This window comes from Palaemon carinicauda, chromosome 42, assembly GCF_036898095.1.
Source record: "Palaemon carinicauda isolate YSFRI2023 chromosome 42, ASM3689809v2, whole genome shotgun sequence".
In the NCBI taxonomy this organism is placed as follows: Eukaryota; Metazoa; Arthropoda; class Malacostraca; order Decapoda; family Palaemonidae; genus Palaemon; species Palaemon carinicauda.
The window spans coordinates 52,558,596-52,576,313 of NC_090766.1; the positions used below are offsets into that span (position 1 = coordinate 52,558,596).

At 34.6% G+C, this 17,718-nt stretch overlaps 1 protein-coding gene across 3 annotated transcripts in view; it reads right to left on the minus strand.

The window, feature by feature from the left end:
* The window catches only part of LOC137632827 (cubilin-like), a 135,070-nt gene that overhangs the window by 65,969 nt on the left and 51,383 nt on the right, over positions 1–17,718 (minus strand). For all 3 annotated transcript variants that reach the window (XM_068364926.1, XM_068364925.1, XM_068364924.1), the window contains exon 3: positions 4,732–4,906. In XM_068364926.1, the coding sequence (XP_068221027.1) occupies positions 4,732–4,885 (154 nt within the window). In that variant the 5' untranslated portion in view covers positions 4,886–4,906. The remainder of the gene's footprint in view (positions 1–4,731; positions 4,907–17,718) is intronic.

Sequence of the window (17,718 nt, forward strand, 5' to 3'; positions counted from 1 at the left end):
TGACAAATGTAAGTGTAGTCTCTTATGCATGCTCAACTGTTTTGTCTCCTCCTTACATTTGGTGACTATTGATAACTAAAGTCTACATCAACTACAGTCTGTTGTGAACAACTCTTTGAAACCTTGATGTTAGTAAACAATCTGGAATAAAACAGGTTACATGAAATATAGCATTATAAAACCGTACATGACACAAAAACCAACCTGAAATAATAATTAAATCAATAGAATTTTGTAATACAGGTCTTACAACTCAACACCAACATATGTATTATAATTTACAGAAGGAAACACATTGAAATACTCTGAAATGAAACTATAAGTTATTTGTAAGGGTTTCTGAAAAAATAAGATGAAACTTCTTTTGGGGGTAAGAAAAATTATAATCATAGGATATAGGTCTGAGTGACACAGTATATATGATGTTGTAGAGCGGAAGGAGGGGTTGAATCGAATCTCTTGAGTTGAATATCAGCAGAAAGTTCCAAAACTGAATTTCAGATATCGGTCAAACCGTTGCCTGACTAATCCAAGGACTACGGATGGGAACAACATCTAGAAATTCTTCTTCTTCTTGGATTTACTTTTACTTTTTCTCATTGGCAGAGGCTATTAAGCAAAACAAACGCCATTCCTCTTTATATCGTTATACTTCCTTATATCATTATTGCCTTCTACTTATTGAAAAAAAAAGGAATTTTTAAATAACGTAATGATTAAATGAAATAAAAATCTGTTTATGGGTGGTTGACTCTTGGCATGAAAGATATCTGGAAGCTGTTTGCGCGAGAAAAAGAAGGCTGAGGGTGTTTTGCAAAAGGAATCCTCGAAATGGGAATGAATGATTTGCTTTTTTAATAGAATTACTAGCGTCCCTAAATGTTGATATAGTTTACACTCAAAATAAAGATGCCTGAAATAAGAAGATACATTTTATTTGAAGTTATGTTTGGTGTAAGGAAAGTACACATCTATTAATTCATTTTCATCAATTCAATTTTCTAATTTACTAGAGTTTAAGCTATCACTTTGATGTTTTAACTTTTCTCATTTTATTTTTCTAATATTACATAATAAAGTACATCTATTCATCTTCAAAATGACACTAAATTTACATAGATCAATCAAAGAAAAATATAAAAAGATTCAATAATATCTGCTTATTTTTCTGCGCAATAGCTGGGATTAATAGCAATAAGCTTCATGCCATTGCGAGGTAATTCTCAATAAGCCTTCGCGCTGTCACTTTCAGACACTCGTGAGTACCTTTCTATCTTTACTCTAATTTCTAGATAAACGGACTATTCTAACGCATGCTTATTAGAAGTTTCCCTACACATGCAGCCCTACACATCCCAGGTTGTTTTTAAGGCCACTTGCCTCTCTCCTGACGTTCCTGACAGCTATCAGTCAAAATGACACTACAGCATAAATCTCTTGCCCTATTTCTTAGTATGCTAAGCAACTGAACAGCTGAACTGGGCCAAAATCAGTCATCACCTCTGCAGTTTCGGCTGTGCCATGTCAAGGGTCGATTCTTTGTGCAATTGAGTCAGGCAGCAGATTACTGTCCTTACAGCTACCAGTCAAAATGACTCTACAACAAAAGTCTCTTGCCCTATTTCTTAGTATGCTAAGCAACTGAAATGATGAACTGGATTAGAAAAAAAATATCATTGTCTCCATAGCTTCAGCTGTCATGTCAATGGCTGATTCTTTGTGCAATTGAGTCAGGCAGCAAATCACTGTCCTTACATCTATCAGTCAAAATGACTCTACAGTAAAAGTCTCTTGCCCTATTTCTTAATATTCTAAGCAACTGAATAGCTGAACTGGACAAAAAACAGTCATCACGTTGGTAATCAATGGCCGATTCTTAGTACAATTGTGTACTGAGACTATCAACTTCTATCCAGTGTATGCCGGGACAAAGGAAGTAGTCGCATCTAGAAGGAACCAATTTTGGACTGGCCAAGCTTCGAAGGAGCCAAAAGGTTTAAAGGTATAAAGGCTCCTCGTGAAAGGCAAAGGCAACGGACAGTGACAATGCTCGATGAAGCAGCCCCCTCTCCACCCAAGTTAGGACCAAGGAGGGCCAGGCAATGGCTGCTGATGACTCAGCAGATAGACCTATACGCTACCCCAAACCCTTCATCCTTAGCTCACAAGGATGGTGAGGTTGCAGCCACCAAAGAAACAAACAAGTTTCAGCGGGACTAGAATCCCAGTCTAGCGTTCACTAATCAGGGATATTTAGGAAGAACAGTGCAAGATTCTTATTTTATCTACTGACAATACATAAAAGCTAGATAAAAAAAATAAAAAGCGTGGAGGAAAAAGTTTCCCCTTACACCTGAAATCAATCGAGACTGAACGAAATTAATACACGAGGGATAGATGCAGCTTCGCTAAGTCTATGATTAATACAGAACCAATAAATATAATCAAGTATGAGTTAAAGTTGGCATGTAATTCTATTATGTCAAGAAATCAAACGAAAATCATCTAAAGAGTATGAAGCAAAAGCGTTAGTTACCATGAGTCTATGATAAGGCAAGAACCCACTACAAACTACTAGAGTACACTAGCTACTACCCCGCCATGAGTCTAGTGGGTGGGAGGATCCCTATGAATCACTTTAAATCACCTACATCCAGCAAGACCTTTTGCAACCAGAGCAAAAGTAAATCGAACGCATATTTCAAAAAAACAAACTCCCGCCATCTGTGTTCCAAAAACAATAATATCCTTTACAAACGATGTTGTTTACAGTTGAAATTGAACCGCTTTTTCAAATTTGCCTTTGTTCTCTTGTTGTTGCTACAATTCTGAGGGACAAAAAGAGATTGGGGAAAAATGGAGGGCCTTTGTGATTTTGAATTCTTTATAAACAATCAAAGAAAAATCTCTTTTACGCGTAAAAAAAAAAAAGATCGGTTCTGGTAACTGAATGTTCTAATCCATGGAAAGCGACAATAGAAGAGAAGAAAAAAAATAAACATTGGTTCATAAGAACATGAATGAAACAGCTTCCAGTATCCATTTCCTATTATTACTTTACATACCACAACATTCAGAGGAAATGGAATCGCCGGCATATGCGAGTTTATAATCTAGCCAAAAAAAAAGAAAAAAAAAAATAGGATCTAAGTTTGAACGCATAGTTTCGGTTGCCGGTTCCCTAAAAGCTTCGGATATCTCTTTTCATATCAATAACTGAATTATCATTATTGCAGATTCTACAATGATATAATGTTGGCACTACTTCTACTAATACTAGTACTATTATTAACTACTAGAGGACGGAGGTAAAGGTAAATCATATTCCTAATCAATGAAAATGATAGTAAATAACCTTCAATATGACCTAACCGTTTTACCCAACCATAAACTAAACGATAAAACTTGTCATCCAAAATAACAGGTTAGATTAAAACAAAATTCTCTCTCTCTCTCTCTCTCTCTCTCTCTCTCTCTCTCTCTCTCTCTCTCTCTCTCTCTCTCTCTCTCTCTCTCTCTCTCACACACATACACAGCTTACAGTGGTTTTAACTATGGGGTCTAGAAATGAGTAATGTTTTATATAATTTACACACACACACACACACACACACACACACACACACACACACTCACATGCAGTCTATTATCATTGTAAAGTAACAGGTGACAGTTTTATGACGGCGTTTGGATACACTTCAACAAAAGTAACTTAAAAGTTCGTAGAGTTAAAATGCTATTTTTGCTCTAATCAACGACACAAAAAGATCTCTTCCGGTAAAGATGCGAATGAACTATAGATTTAACGGAAATTTTTTTTTGCTTAACCTCCATTAACTTGCAATTTCTTTTAACTTTCTGTTATTTTACTCGGGAAGTAAAGGGAAAAAAAATCCCGGGAAAAAATGTTTTGCTAAACCATTATCTTGCAATGTCTTTAAATTTCTTTTATTTTACTGTTATTAACACATGATAATCTTCATCTTTTTACTGTGACAAAATAAAGAACTCTAAAATATACCCTGCTGGAAATTAAAGAATCATCGGACTAGCTCTATTATTTTCTTAACAATTGAAACATATTGCACGAATACACATACTTTATATATATATATATATATATATATATATATATATATATATATATATATATATATATATATATATATATATATATATATATATATATATATATATATATATATATATATATATATAAAGTCATAACTTGGACACTGCCATGTGAAATAACGAGGAAGACTCCTAAAACCTCATAATTCCTCCAGGATCCAAAAGTATTCTGAATAGCACGCGTCTCTCCCAAATCCAACGTTCATCTCACATATCCTTACACGTCCTTGCAAGCAAATGCATACATACATACATACATACATACATACCGACTGTAAGATGAGTGAGTGATGATAGGACACACCATGGAAGATTAAAAATGATTTTGGAACTAACCCGAGCTTTATATACAAAACCAAGCAAGCATTATTGCTATATCAAGGAACCCTCGCTAGAAGAAAAAGTGACTTAAAATCCCACTGGAGAGAAAATTAATTTGTAAGGAATTAAGAGAGAGAGAGAGAGAGAGAGAGAGAGAGAGAGAGAGAGAGAGAGAGAGAGAGAGAGAGAGAGAGAGAGAGAGAGAGAGAGAGAGAGAGCATGCAGTGACCGAAGCAGGGGAGGGGTATAGGCCTATCCAGCGCCGGAATACATACATACCATGAGCGTCAACTCGGGGAAGCAGCATGAGGAGGAAAGAGTTGAGGAAGAGGAGGAGGAGGAGGGTGGGGAGGGCCAAGAGAGACCGCTGAAGTCGTGCTCCGCCGCACTTGACCTCATGTTGACCCCGGCACTTGCCATCACCTGCCGCCATCCCGTTCTCTCACTCCACAGCCTGAAACGAAGACAAAAAGATGTTTATTTTCATTATTTCTATTAATACAGATCGGCTCCAATTTACACAAACCAGTAACCAATTTGGATTTTAAAAGACTCACTTTTGAGAGGTCAGGTCGGTGGAAAATTTACGCAATTCAATCAACTAATCTGGATTTTGAATAGACCTACTTTTATCTTTCTCTCTTGCACGGTTCAGAGCTCGGCCGCTAGGTGCTCTTATGCTACGTGACCAGTCACCACACACATAGAGTGGACACGAAAATATTTTAAATAGATTGCTTGTAGGTCTACTATTTTTACTGAGAGAGAGTTTGAAATATCCTAACAATTTAAAAGGTTTCCAATACGTGTTAATATATGGTCTATATAGATATATCACAGTTCATACCAAGTTGCATATGCACGAACGAAAACGTCCGTATAGGCCTACATGTGCATATAAAAGACAAATCTTAACAAATAGTCTTCCTCCGAGTCTATAACCTTTAATGTTGAGACTCAAATTGGGAAAATCTAATTAATCATCCAGTCAATCTCCAAGTGCCGGGATGAGTAGGGCACTTATCCTCTCTCCAGAGTTCCCCGAGAGGATGTTGTGTAGAAAATCAAGTGGTATATTCAAGTTTGTCGAAGCAGCCTTTCTCCAAAAGAATTTTTTTTTTTGAATTGTGTATTTCTCATTTTATTTTGATAAATTTGGGAGTGATTGTGACACGAAATAGTTGAATCATGATTCTAGTTTATCTTATAGTTATTATAATAATGTTCTCATCTGGAATTGATAACTATTAATGTTATACAACCATACCATAATACCAAATTATTATTATTATTATTATTATTATTATTATTATTATTATTATTATTATTATTTGCTAACACTGCAATTCTAGCTGGAAAAGCAGGATGCTGTAAGCCCAAGGGCTATAACAGGGAAAATAGCCCAGCAAGGAAAGGAAATAATGAAATAAATAAACTAAAAAAAGAATTAATGAATTGATTAAACAAGTTTTAAGAATAGAATCGACAGAGATTTTTCTTTTTAATGAAAATAAGATCCTGTTTAAAGGTTTAAAGGCTGCTCATGAATGGAAGAGGCAAAGGGACAGTGACATTGCCCTAAGAAGTAGGACAAGGCCATATTTACACATGACAGCACCAAAGCCCCCTCTCCACCCAAGCTAGGGTCAAGGAGGGGCAGGCAATGACTATTGATGACTCAGCAGATAGACCTATAGGCTCCCCCAAAACCCCCATCCTTAGCTCACAAGGGTGGTGAAGTTGCAGCAAACAAAGGTACTAACGAGTTTGCGCGGGATTCGAACCCCAGTCTGGCGAGCACCAGTCAGGGACGTTACCACATCGGCCACCACAAAAATCCAATTACGCAATTAAAAACAATTAGATTGAGTTCCCTTAAGGTACGAAAATACAGAAAGCATGCAAAATTCCCTTATTCAATTAAGATTTTATTTTAAACGATGGGAAAATTTATCACATAAGAAAATCAACAAATTATAGGGCGTATTTGATCAAGTAAAAGTCCTTCCTTTCAAAAATGTACGTAAATTCTAACGAAACTGGTAATCTACTCGACTTTAATGGCCATCTTATTTCATTCATACATTATATTCTTGTCCAATACTGAAATCTGCCATTTTATTCGAGGCTTTAAGAGCAACCTTCAACCACGCTTGCATAACCGCTGTCTACGTGGTTCTTATAGCCCCCACATCCTAGTACTATGACTAACTGCATCCTGTTATAGCCTAATATAATATAAAAAGGTGAAAGAAATTGTTTAAAATTAATTTAGACGAAGAAGTTTTTGATTAAAAGTTTAACTAACTCATGAAAACAAATGTGACCAATGTCTAACCTAAACAATGTGTAAATTCATGTTTGATGGAAGCAAGGAAGCGTCTGGTCTTCGCAACGGCCAGAGTAGGCTACTCAAGATATAAAAATCCACCATGATGCTACTAAAAAAATGGGATATTTTCGTCTATGCATAATTGTCCAGCAGCAAACGTTATTCATATATCTAAAACAGGAAGGGAAATTTAGGGGAACAAAGTTCTCGCAGTTCAGCTCTGTTACAATGTTCAGTAAAGACCCTGGGAACGATACGTTAGGTACGAGGGCTGGAAACTTAAGAAATATTTCTTTTCAAAATGGTCAGTGTTGCTCGTTTACAGCTGCGAAGTGTCATCGATATTTATTCCCTTTCGATATAAAAATCATAGGGTTTCGTCTTTCTCTGGCTCTTTTCTCAACAATTGTTACTAAAATAAATTCCAAACGATAAATTGAAAAGAAAAGAACAAATTATTGTACATACCGAATACCAACTACAGACGTAGAAGCACTCCAAGAATGTCAAGATTGGCATATAAATCGATATTTAAACGCCATCACTTTCATAATTTTAATGTCCTGTTCACTATAACACTGGTAAATAATGACTGACTAAACCATGAGGAAAAATATTTCTTCCAACGGAAAGCAGTTAGGAAGTTGTAACTCCTCAGCAAAGATTATGTAGTTTGCTTCATTTTTAATTGTTAAATTTCCCTTTTTATGATTACAATCTTTACAGTATGATTACAGTAAACATTGGTATTTTTACATAAACATAAAACGCCCAAATTAACAATTTACACATCATAATTTTGTTTCTAGCTAATCAAAAACAGTAAATCACACAATTTTTATGTACATTATGTAGTTTGTTGTTCCCCCACCAGGGCGGCGCTCTCACATTGCCACTTTTTAGGTCACGCAGGAGGCAATCGTTATTACAGTATTCGTTAAATTTAGTGAGATGTTTTCGTCTAATTAGAATGATAATGAACCATTGGGAGCATACGATAGCAAAAAATGGACAAAGGATTTCTTCAAGAAGAAACAACATGATATTTTAAGGGTAAGTTTAACAGTCTTTTATTTCACATTTTGTGAGGTTTGAACTTTTTTTTTTTTTTTTTTTTGCCGTATGTGGTAGATACATTATATTTGTCAACATGTCCCATATCTTATTAAATTTATCATAAATTATTATATATGCGGCTTTGCTTGGTTTTAAATCAATTGTTCGCCATTACTAATATCACGGTTTATAGGCCTACCAAAGATACTCACTCAGTTGTTTCGTTTCGAACATGGTGAAACGGTTTGCGTATGGCCATAATCAGCCAAATTAGTACTGGAGGGCCACCCATACCAGTGTGGTTTGCTGTGACCGATCAGACTAAAGTTTCCCATCATCACCAATCCGCTGTGGACAGCGTGATGATGAAAACTGGCCAAACCCTGGCCAAATGCCAGACATGAATGAGGACACGTCATAGGCCTTTGAAATGCAGTGGACTAGAAACGGCTGCACTTGTTGTATATATATATATATATATATATATATATATATATATATATATATATATATATATATATATATATATATATATATACATATATATATATATATATATATATATATATATATATATTATATATATATATATATATATATATATATATATATATATATATATATACATATACATATACCAAAGGCACTTCCCCCAATTTTGGGGAGTAGCCGACATCAACAATGAAACAAAACAAAAACAAAGAAAGGGACCATATATATATATATATATATATATATATATATATATATATATATTATATATATATATATATATATATATATATATACATACACGCACTTATTTATTACACCAACATGTCCTCAATCGTGTCAGAGGATTGGCCAGTTTTCATCATCACGCTGGCATATATATATATATATATATATATATATATATATATATATATATATATATATATATATATATATATATATACATATATATATATATATATATATATATATATATTATATATATATATATATATATATATATATATATATATATATATATATATATAAACTCACAGTTTATACACTTGAACCTTTGTTGGGTAAATTCCAATAGCGTACGATTAGAGACCATTAATTAATGGAAATTTAAGGATCTGCAATAAGTCAAGAGTAGGCGTATCCGTCTATGTCTAGGCCTTTTAGAAAGAATCAAGTACTGTATTCGGTAAAATTAAAGAGTAATTGCATTCGGAGCATAAGACAAGACTATTCGTTTAAACAACTCATTAACATCGTATAACTTACGCTACACCGACCGGGGTTAGGTTAGGTAGGGAACGGTGTCTAGGTTAGGACAAGATTTATCCAAATGAAATAGGCGTATGAGGTTTTTCTCGCAATTTTATCTTCCATTCATTTTTTTTATAAAAAAAAAACTATGAGAAATTAAGTAGGAAGCAACGTAACAGACAATATTTATTAAAAGCTCGGCACTGAAAAATCGTGATCTTGTATAGACCATGGTTTTAACACGGGTTGCATAGCCCCCTTTCTCATATAGGCCTACACAACTTCAGAAGGTTCTGAGGCTACCCACATTATTACTAGCTAAGCTAAAACCCTAGTTGGAAAAGCAGAATGCTAGCCCAAGGGCTTCATCAGGGAAAAATAGCCCAATGAGGAAAGATAATATGGAAGAGGCAGCACAAGAAATGTTCGACTCTGGCAAAGCATTATATACTGTCAAAAGGAAGGACTATAGTAACCGAGAAATAAAAGCTTAAACGAATGATATCATATACAGTGTTAGCTGTATAGTGTGGTTGTAAATCTTGCTTAGCGGTTGTTAGACCTATAAAGGTATTCTGTCAACACGTTTTGCTTCAAACGTATCCACAACGATGCATCCCATTTTATAGAAAGCAATTTGAGCATTGCATTCAATCTATACAGACACTTGCGAGAATACACCCATGTTTTATATTCATATTAGTTATACAGTATTTAATCATTTTCTTGATTAATAAAAAAATAGATATATACAATCGTTTTCCTAATGAAAAAAATATTCCATGGTTGTATATGTTCTAAGCTTGTATCCTGATTAGCCCTACACAACGTAAAGAGAGAGAGAGAGAGAGAGAGAGAGAGAGAGAGAGAGAGAGAGAGAGAGAGAGAGAGAGAGAGAGAGAGAGGGGGGGGGGATCCCCTTAAATTTTACCCCCTGACCAAATGAGGTCATCGTAAACGGATGACTGACTAGGCTGTAGTCAGTCAAGAATGTAGAAGACATACTTAGACACAGAAATCAGATAATCTAGTTATTGGTATTGTTTTCATACTAGTAATGACATTGTTTGAAAATATAAGCATATCTTAAAGCTGATTATTTATTAAGGGATATCTTTGCTTGAAATTGGTTATAGCCTAACATTTACAGAGACGTCATTAAAGATATAATCTTTTTTAATAAGGCGAAAAAATAAAGCATAGGACCTAAGTGGCAGATGAAATTACGTGGAAAACGTAATTTTAAAGTATTGAGAAAAGCAATTACTGGGTGAGAAACTCAAGTCACCATTTCAGAGCAAAAACATTACCGGTGTAAAGATGGCGTCTCGGGTAGTGGACTCCAGAGAGAGAGAGAGAGAGAGGAGAGAGAGAGAGAGAGAGAGAGAGAGAGAGAGAGAGAACTACTGTACAGCATTATTTCGTTGTTATCACATAAAAAAGAACATTTATTTCAGAGAATAACAGCTGTATCATAATAACAAAGATAATAACAATAATTGTTGAAGCAGGACAAGAGCGATATAATCAAGGATTAGAGATGGAGGAAACGAAAGCCGTGGAATAAAGAGGCGATTTGAAACTGAATGGGAGAAGTGAAGTAGACGAATTTGATTCGAAATCCTTTCACGTCTTGTCACTTTTTGAGGAGATCATTCATCATCACCGTCATCATTCATCATCAGCAACTTCACTGTGTAGAAGAGAGAGAGAGAGAGAGAGAGAGAGAGAGAGAGAGAGAGAGAGAGAGAGAGAGAGAGAGAGAGAGAGAGAGAGAGCGCAAGTTGTAAAGACGGCAAATGCTTATGGAAATAAAACTATGAAGTGGTTTAGATACTGGAAATGAAGGCTGTGTGGCGGTCAGCAGTATGCTGGTTATATTATGTTGGGATTGTGGGTCTGTGTAGAGAGAGAGAGAGAGAGAGAGAGAGAGAGAGAGAGAGAGAGAGAGAGAGAGAGAGAGACTAGCTCTCGTGAGTAAGTCCATCTCACTTTAAGCGGCTCAGGCCTCACACTAGAACACCAACCCTTCCTTCTGGTGGTGAACTGTGACTACACTTTCCATTAGATTTTTATTTAATTTCCTTTGGAAAAACCTATTTCTATAAATTCTGAGTTATCGGATACTGTTTGCTTGCATTCCTCGTAATAAAATTTTACAAATTCGGCAGGAAAAATGTCGCATATACACAGTAGATGTTGTATGTTGTAAATTCAATCGATATAGATATGGAAATACGGTACTTATTAAATTACACACACATATACATACATACATATATATATATATATATATATATATATATATATATATATATATATATATATATATATATATATATATATATATATATATATATATATATATATATATATATATTCTGAATGGGTATACCTTAACGTGGTGAAAGGGTTTTCGTACCGCCATGATCAACAACGCTGTACTAATCAGGCCACCCATTCCAGGTGTGCTGTGAGCGATCAGACAAAATTCTCCCACCATCACCAATCTGCAGTGGCCAGCATGGTGATGATAATTGCCCAAACCCCACACATGAATAAGGCCATATCTGAGGCCTTTGTATTACAGTGGCCTGAATTTGTTGGTTGTTGTTGCTTATATATATATATATATATATATATATATATATATATATATATATATATATATATATATATATATATATGTGTGTGTGTGTGTGTGTGTGTATTTGATTTTGAAATAATTAATTTAGAACCGTTTTTTTAATTAGTTCAAAATCGAGAGAGTAACCGAAAAGATACATCATCAATTCCTTGCAATTATCAACAGATATTGATCACCAATGGTTGTAAGGTCTCTACTAAGTAATCGTCCACCTGTAGAGGAGTAGACCTATAATATATAGGGTGATTCTCTCTCTCTCTCTCTCTCTCTCTCTCTCTCTCTCTCTCTCTCTCTCTCTCTCTCTCTCTCTCCATAGTTTTAAAGAAAAATTTGGTTCGTCATAAGAGTCAGCTCCGTACGTTCTTTGGCTAGTAGACTTATGCTCCTCCGATCTCAAGCCCCCAGAAGTATTGAGAAGCAAACACACACACACACACACACACACACACACACACACATATATATATATATATATATATATATATATATATATATATATATATATATATATATATATATATATATATTGTTTCCCGTTTTCGAGTTGGGATACCTTAACGTGGTGAAAGGGTTTGTGTATCGCCATTATCAGCATAGCTGTAGGATACTAGTCAGTACCACCCATGGTAGGTTGATTTGCTGTGAGCAATCAGAATGGATTCTATCACCATCACCAATCCGCAGTGATTAGCGTGGTGATGAGAATGGCTAAACTCCTGGACATGTCTGAGGCCTTTGTCCTGCAGTGGACTAGAAATGGCAGCATTTGTTGTTTGTTTTAATAGATAATACTACAGCAACCATTGCTTATCGTAGATTTCAAGCATTTAATTTTACACGATTATTTCTTCTTAACAAATGCTTAATATGTTTAGAACCATTCCCTGACTTAGAAATATTATAAACCTTGAATAAGATGGGCTCGTCTCTCTCTCTCTCTCTCTCTCTCTCTCTCTCTCTCTCTCTCTCTCTCTCTCTCTCATTGTCGACTGGCAGCGCTGCTTCACAGCATGTCAGTCTCATAATTTAACTAATTAACTCATCTTTTACTCTCGAGAAGGAGGCTGTGACCTACTTTACCGGTATATATATGATTATTTTTTTTTTATTCGTTGTATTTCTCCTCTTTGGCAGAATTATTTTCACTGTCATTTTGAGACTGGAGTCTCAAATATAAGAGTCTTAGGAGAGTGCTTCTTTTATTGCGTCTTATATTGTCATCTCCCCTATAGTAAAGAGCAAGTGTCTGGTTATATACTGTATATATATATATATATATATATATATATATATATATATATATATATATATATATATATATTCCGGTCACGCTCAGTGGCATTGCCAGACTCATTTATTGGACAGAGGTAGTCATACCCTGGCGAGATAGTGGTGCGTGTGTGAGCATACCTATGTAAATATTAACCGTCTTTTTTGATGGGTCGAATACACTAGTTTCTGATAAGTAATCAACATAACTGAAGTTGTTTTACGGGCTTAATAACCTAAATTAGATAGATTGGAAAAGTAAATCTAGTGTCCTTTTTTTCTGCAACTCGCCAGAGTTAACTAACAGTCAGGTACTGGATTGGTTATTAAGGGCAAGGCAAGTCTTTTAACTACATAAGGAATCTTTCATTTAACTATCAATGTAGTGATGAAAATTGGATAAACCCCAGGCATGAATAAGGGCACGTCGAAGGCCTTTGTCATGCAGTCGTCTAGAAACGGCTGCATTTGTTGTTATATATATATATATATATATATATATATATATATATATATATATATATATGTGTGTGTGTGTGTGTGTGTGTGTGTGTGTGTGTGTGTGCATGTGCGTGTGTTTTGTGTAAATATGACATATATGTATATCTTATATACATGAATGCACGTATATATAAATGTATATTCATATATATATATATATATATATATATATATATATATATATATATATATATATATATATATATATATGTATACACATATAGATATATATATATATATGTGTACATATATATAGATATATATGTGTATATATGTATATATATGTGGATATATATATATATATACATATATATACTGTATATATACTGTATATATATATATATTATATATATATATAAATATTATATATATATATATATATATATATATATATATATATATATATGTGTGTGTGTGTGTGTGTTTGTGTACGTCTACAATATATACTATTATACATATGTAGATATATATACAGTATATATATATATATATATATATATATATATATATATATATATATATATATATATATATATAGATAGATAGATAGATAGATAGACGAATGTAGACGTAGACACATTTGAGCCTATTTCTTCTTCGTGCTGCGTCTTCACCCGAAGGGTGTTATCAGCCTCCTTAGGTAAAGAGGCCGTGGAGCATTTCAAAGTGACCTTGGGTAAACAAACACGAAAATGAGATTCAGTCGCAGCGGGAAAGTCGACTCCTCTCCCAAAGGGGGGAGTTGTTGACCCGAAATATTTATCTTGCAGCATAACTCGGTGTTGATAGTGTAAACAGTAGCCTACTACCGGTTGGAAAGGCCTGACGTTCGTTATAGGGGAATCACGCTTGTGCAGTGTTCGTCTTTGTGATCGTGTTTTTTAGTGTTCTTCTTCTTCTTCTTCTTCCGTAAATCACTTAAGGTTTAAAGGTCACTCATGAATGGCAGAGGCTAGAGACAGTGACATTGCCATAGCTTGCCCTAGAGAATGATCAAATATACGTATGATCAGTGCCCAAGCCCTCTCTCCCCACCCAAGCTAGGACAAGGCAGGACCAGACAATGGCTGTAGGACAATGCTCTAGAGATTGACTATATATATATATATATATATATATATATATATATATATATATATATATATATATATATATATATATATATATATATATATGATCAGCGCCCAAGTCCCCTCTCTCTGCCCAAGTTAGGATCAGGCAGGGCCATACAATGGCTGCAGGACAGTCCCAAAGACTGACTATATATACATGATCAGCGCCCAAGGCCCCTCTCCATCCAAGCTAGGACCCGGCAGGGCCAGACATTGGCTTCAGAATAATGCCCTAGAGACTAATCATACACATATGATCGGCGTGCAAACTCCTTCTCCACCCAAGCTTGGACCAGCAAGGGCCAGACAATGGCTGCATGACAATGCCCTAAAGATTGATATTATATAAGCCTATGTATGATCAGCGCCCTGGCCCCTCTCCTCCCAAGCTAGGACCAGGCAGGTCCAGACAATGGCTGCAGGAGAATGCCCAAGAGACTGACCTTATATACGTATGATCAGCACTCAAGGCCCTTCTCCCCCCAATCTAGGACCAGGCAGGGCCAGCCAATAGCTGCTGATAGCCCTATAGGCTCCTCCAAAGCCCCCATCCTTAACCCACCAGGTTGGCGAGGTTACAGACACTACAAGAAACTATCTAGCTTGAGCGAGACTCAAATCCCAGTCCGAAAGAACGCCAGGCAGGGATGCTTCCAATAGACCACCACAACCCTATTTCCTTTTCTCTGGTTTGACGTCTTTCGGTGATCAATATCACTCGAGGAAATGTTTTAATCCTTTCTTTTTATCTTGTTCCAAGCAGTGCTTACTTGTTTGGTGTTCAGTGGCTGACTCTCATCTCAATTTGTTGGACAAGAACTTTAAATTTCTTCTTCTGGTTTAAAGGCCGCTCACGAATGGCAGGGGCAAGGGACAGTGACATAGCCCTATCGATTAGGGCAATGCCCTAGAGACTTACTGTATTACATATGACCAGCGCCCGATTTTGTCACTTATGGTATTAGAATCGTTATGATAATGATTATTATTATTATTATTATTATTATTATTATTATTATTATTATTATTATTATTATTATTATAATAATTTTATTTGATTATGATCATTATTAATCAAAACTCAAAAACCAAAAAATGTAAGATGTAGAGAGGCCACTGACTTGCTAGGTAACGAAATCCCAGCATGAAAGAAAATGAATAAAATAGATATAAATCAAAACAAAGAAATGACGACAAACGTTCAGACAATGGAATATTTGCATGCAAAAAAAAAAAAACAGAAAAAAAAACGCAATATAATTGGCAAAAGTCAAGGCATTAGCGTAGCAAAGCTCCGAGTTGCAATGCAGATAATTCGTGTCTTTAGCGTCAGAGTTATTCCTTGCTTTTAATAACATCTTTAATAAGGTTCTTCCTCTAGTTATTTTCGGCGCACTGTAAGCGCTGTCAGTGGGTCTTTGTATCCCACTTGCACCTAGTGCCAGATTCCACTTTTTAGCCTTCTTCTTTATCTTCATTCCCGCTTCCCCATTGGGCTGCTTTACCTGTTGAGACCTGAGGCTTGTAGCGTTCTGATTTTCCAAGCAGGGTTGTAGCTTGGTTAACAATCTTCCTTATATGATAAAGAGCAAATGTCTGAATATGTATATATATATATATATATATATATATATATATATATATATATATATTATATATATGTGTGTGTGTATGTGTCTGTGTGTGTATATATGTATATATATGAATATAAATTTATATATATAAATATAGTGTATATATATATATATATATATATATATATACATATATATATATATATATATATATATATATATATATATATATATATATATATATATATATATATATTATTACAAGTTAAGCTATAATCCTAGTTGGAAAAGCAAGATGCTATAAGCCCAAGGGCTCCAACAGGGGAAAATAGCCCAGTAAGGAAAGGCAACAAGGAATTACATAAACTCCAAAAGAATTAACAGACAATCAAAATGAAATATTTTAAGAGTAGCAACACCATTAAATTAGATCTTTCATATATAATCTTTAAAAACTTCAAAAAAAAAGAAAGGAAGAGAAATAAGAAAGAACAGCGTGCCCGAGTGTATCCTCAAGCAAGACCTCATTTCTTAGTACCAATAATTTTCTTTGTAATTATTTACCGTCTAAAATGATAAAGCCAATAATTTCTTTGATCAAATGAAGTTTAGTAATTCCGAATGACCACATTCAAAATTTATTATTATTATTATTATTATTATTATTATTATTATTGTTGTTGTTATTATTATTATTATTATTATTATTCATCTGCAGTATGAATAATAAACTTTAGCAGAATCAAATCCCTTAATGTGCAAAATTGGAGATCAAAAGATAGCCATATATAAAAAAATACAAAATGCAATATTTTAAGTATTAAACACCTAACTTAATGTTTGAATAGACAGTCGTCCATATATTAGTATTTACACATCGTTTAAATAGCAGTTTATATTGAAGATATATAATTTTTTTCCAACAACGCTAACCTTGGCATTCTTGACACGAGTTGCAGATGTCAATAAATCGATATCGCAGAGTGCACGTATTTGCTACTTATACCTGAAACTATAAATTGGCTTTTTCCCCCACTTATCTTCTCCTTATCCACTTACAGACACACATACATATAAACTCATGAATTAGAGGGGATACTACTATTCATGATTTTTTAAACGCACGTTACATTTGAAATAAACTGTTTTCCTAAAGATTAGTCATTTATTCTCTCTATATGTGAACAGCGGGAATAAAAATTTCAGAATGGTGTGTAGTATTGAGCATTATGATGGAAAAAAGTAGGACTATTTGTTAGAATTAACTTGCATACCTATAGTCGCCGCAGAGAATCCTGGCAAATTAAGCCCCACCTCCTGAGGACGTCATAGACAACGTGATTGGCTATGACGTCATGAGGGGGTGGGGCTCATTTCACCCGAAATCTTTGCGGCTATTAATACATGAGGTACAATCGGAGAAAATCTGCGTGATCAGGTTAATGAAAGATCATATGCAACATGCACAGAGAACTGACTGATCGACAGTGCCAGAGATTAATATCCAGATCAGGAGTAAGGAATTGTTCT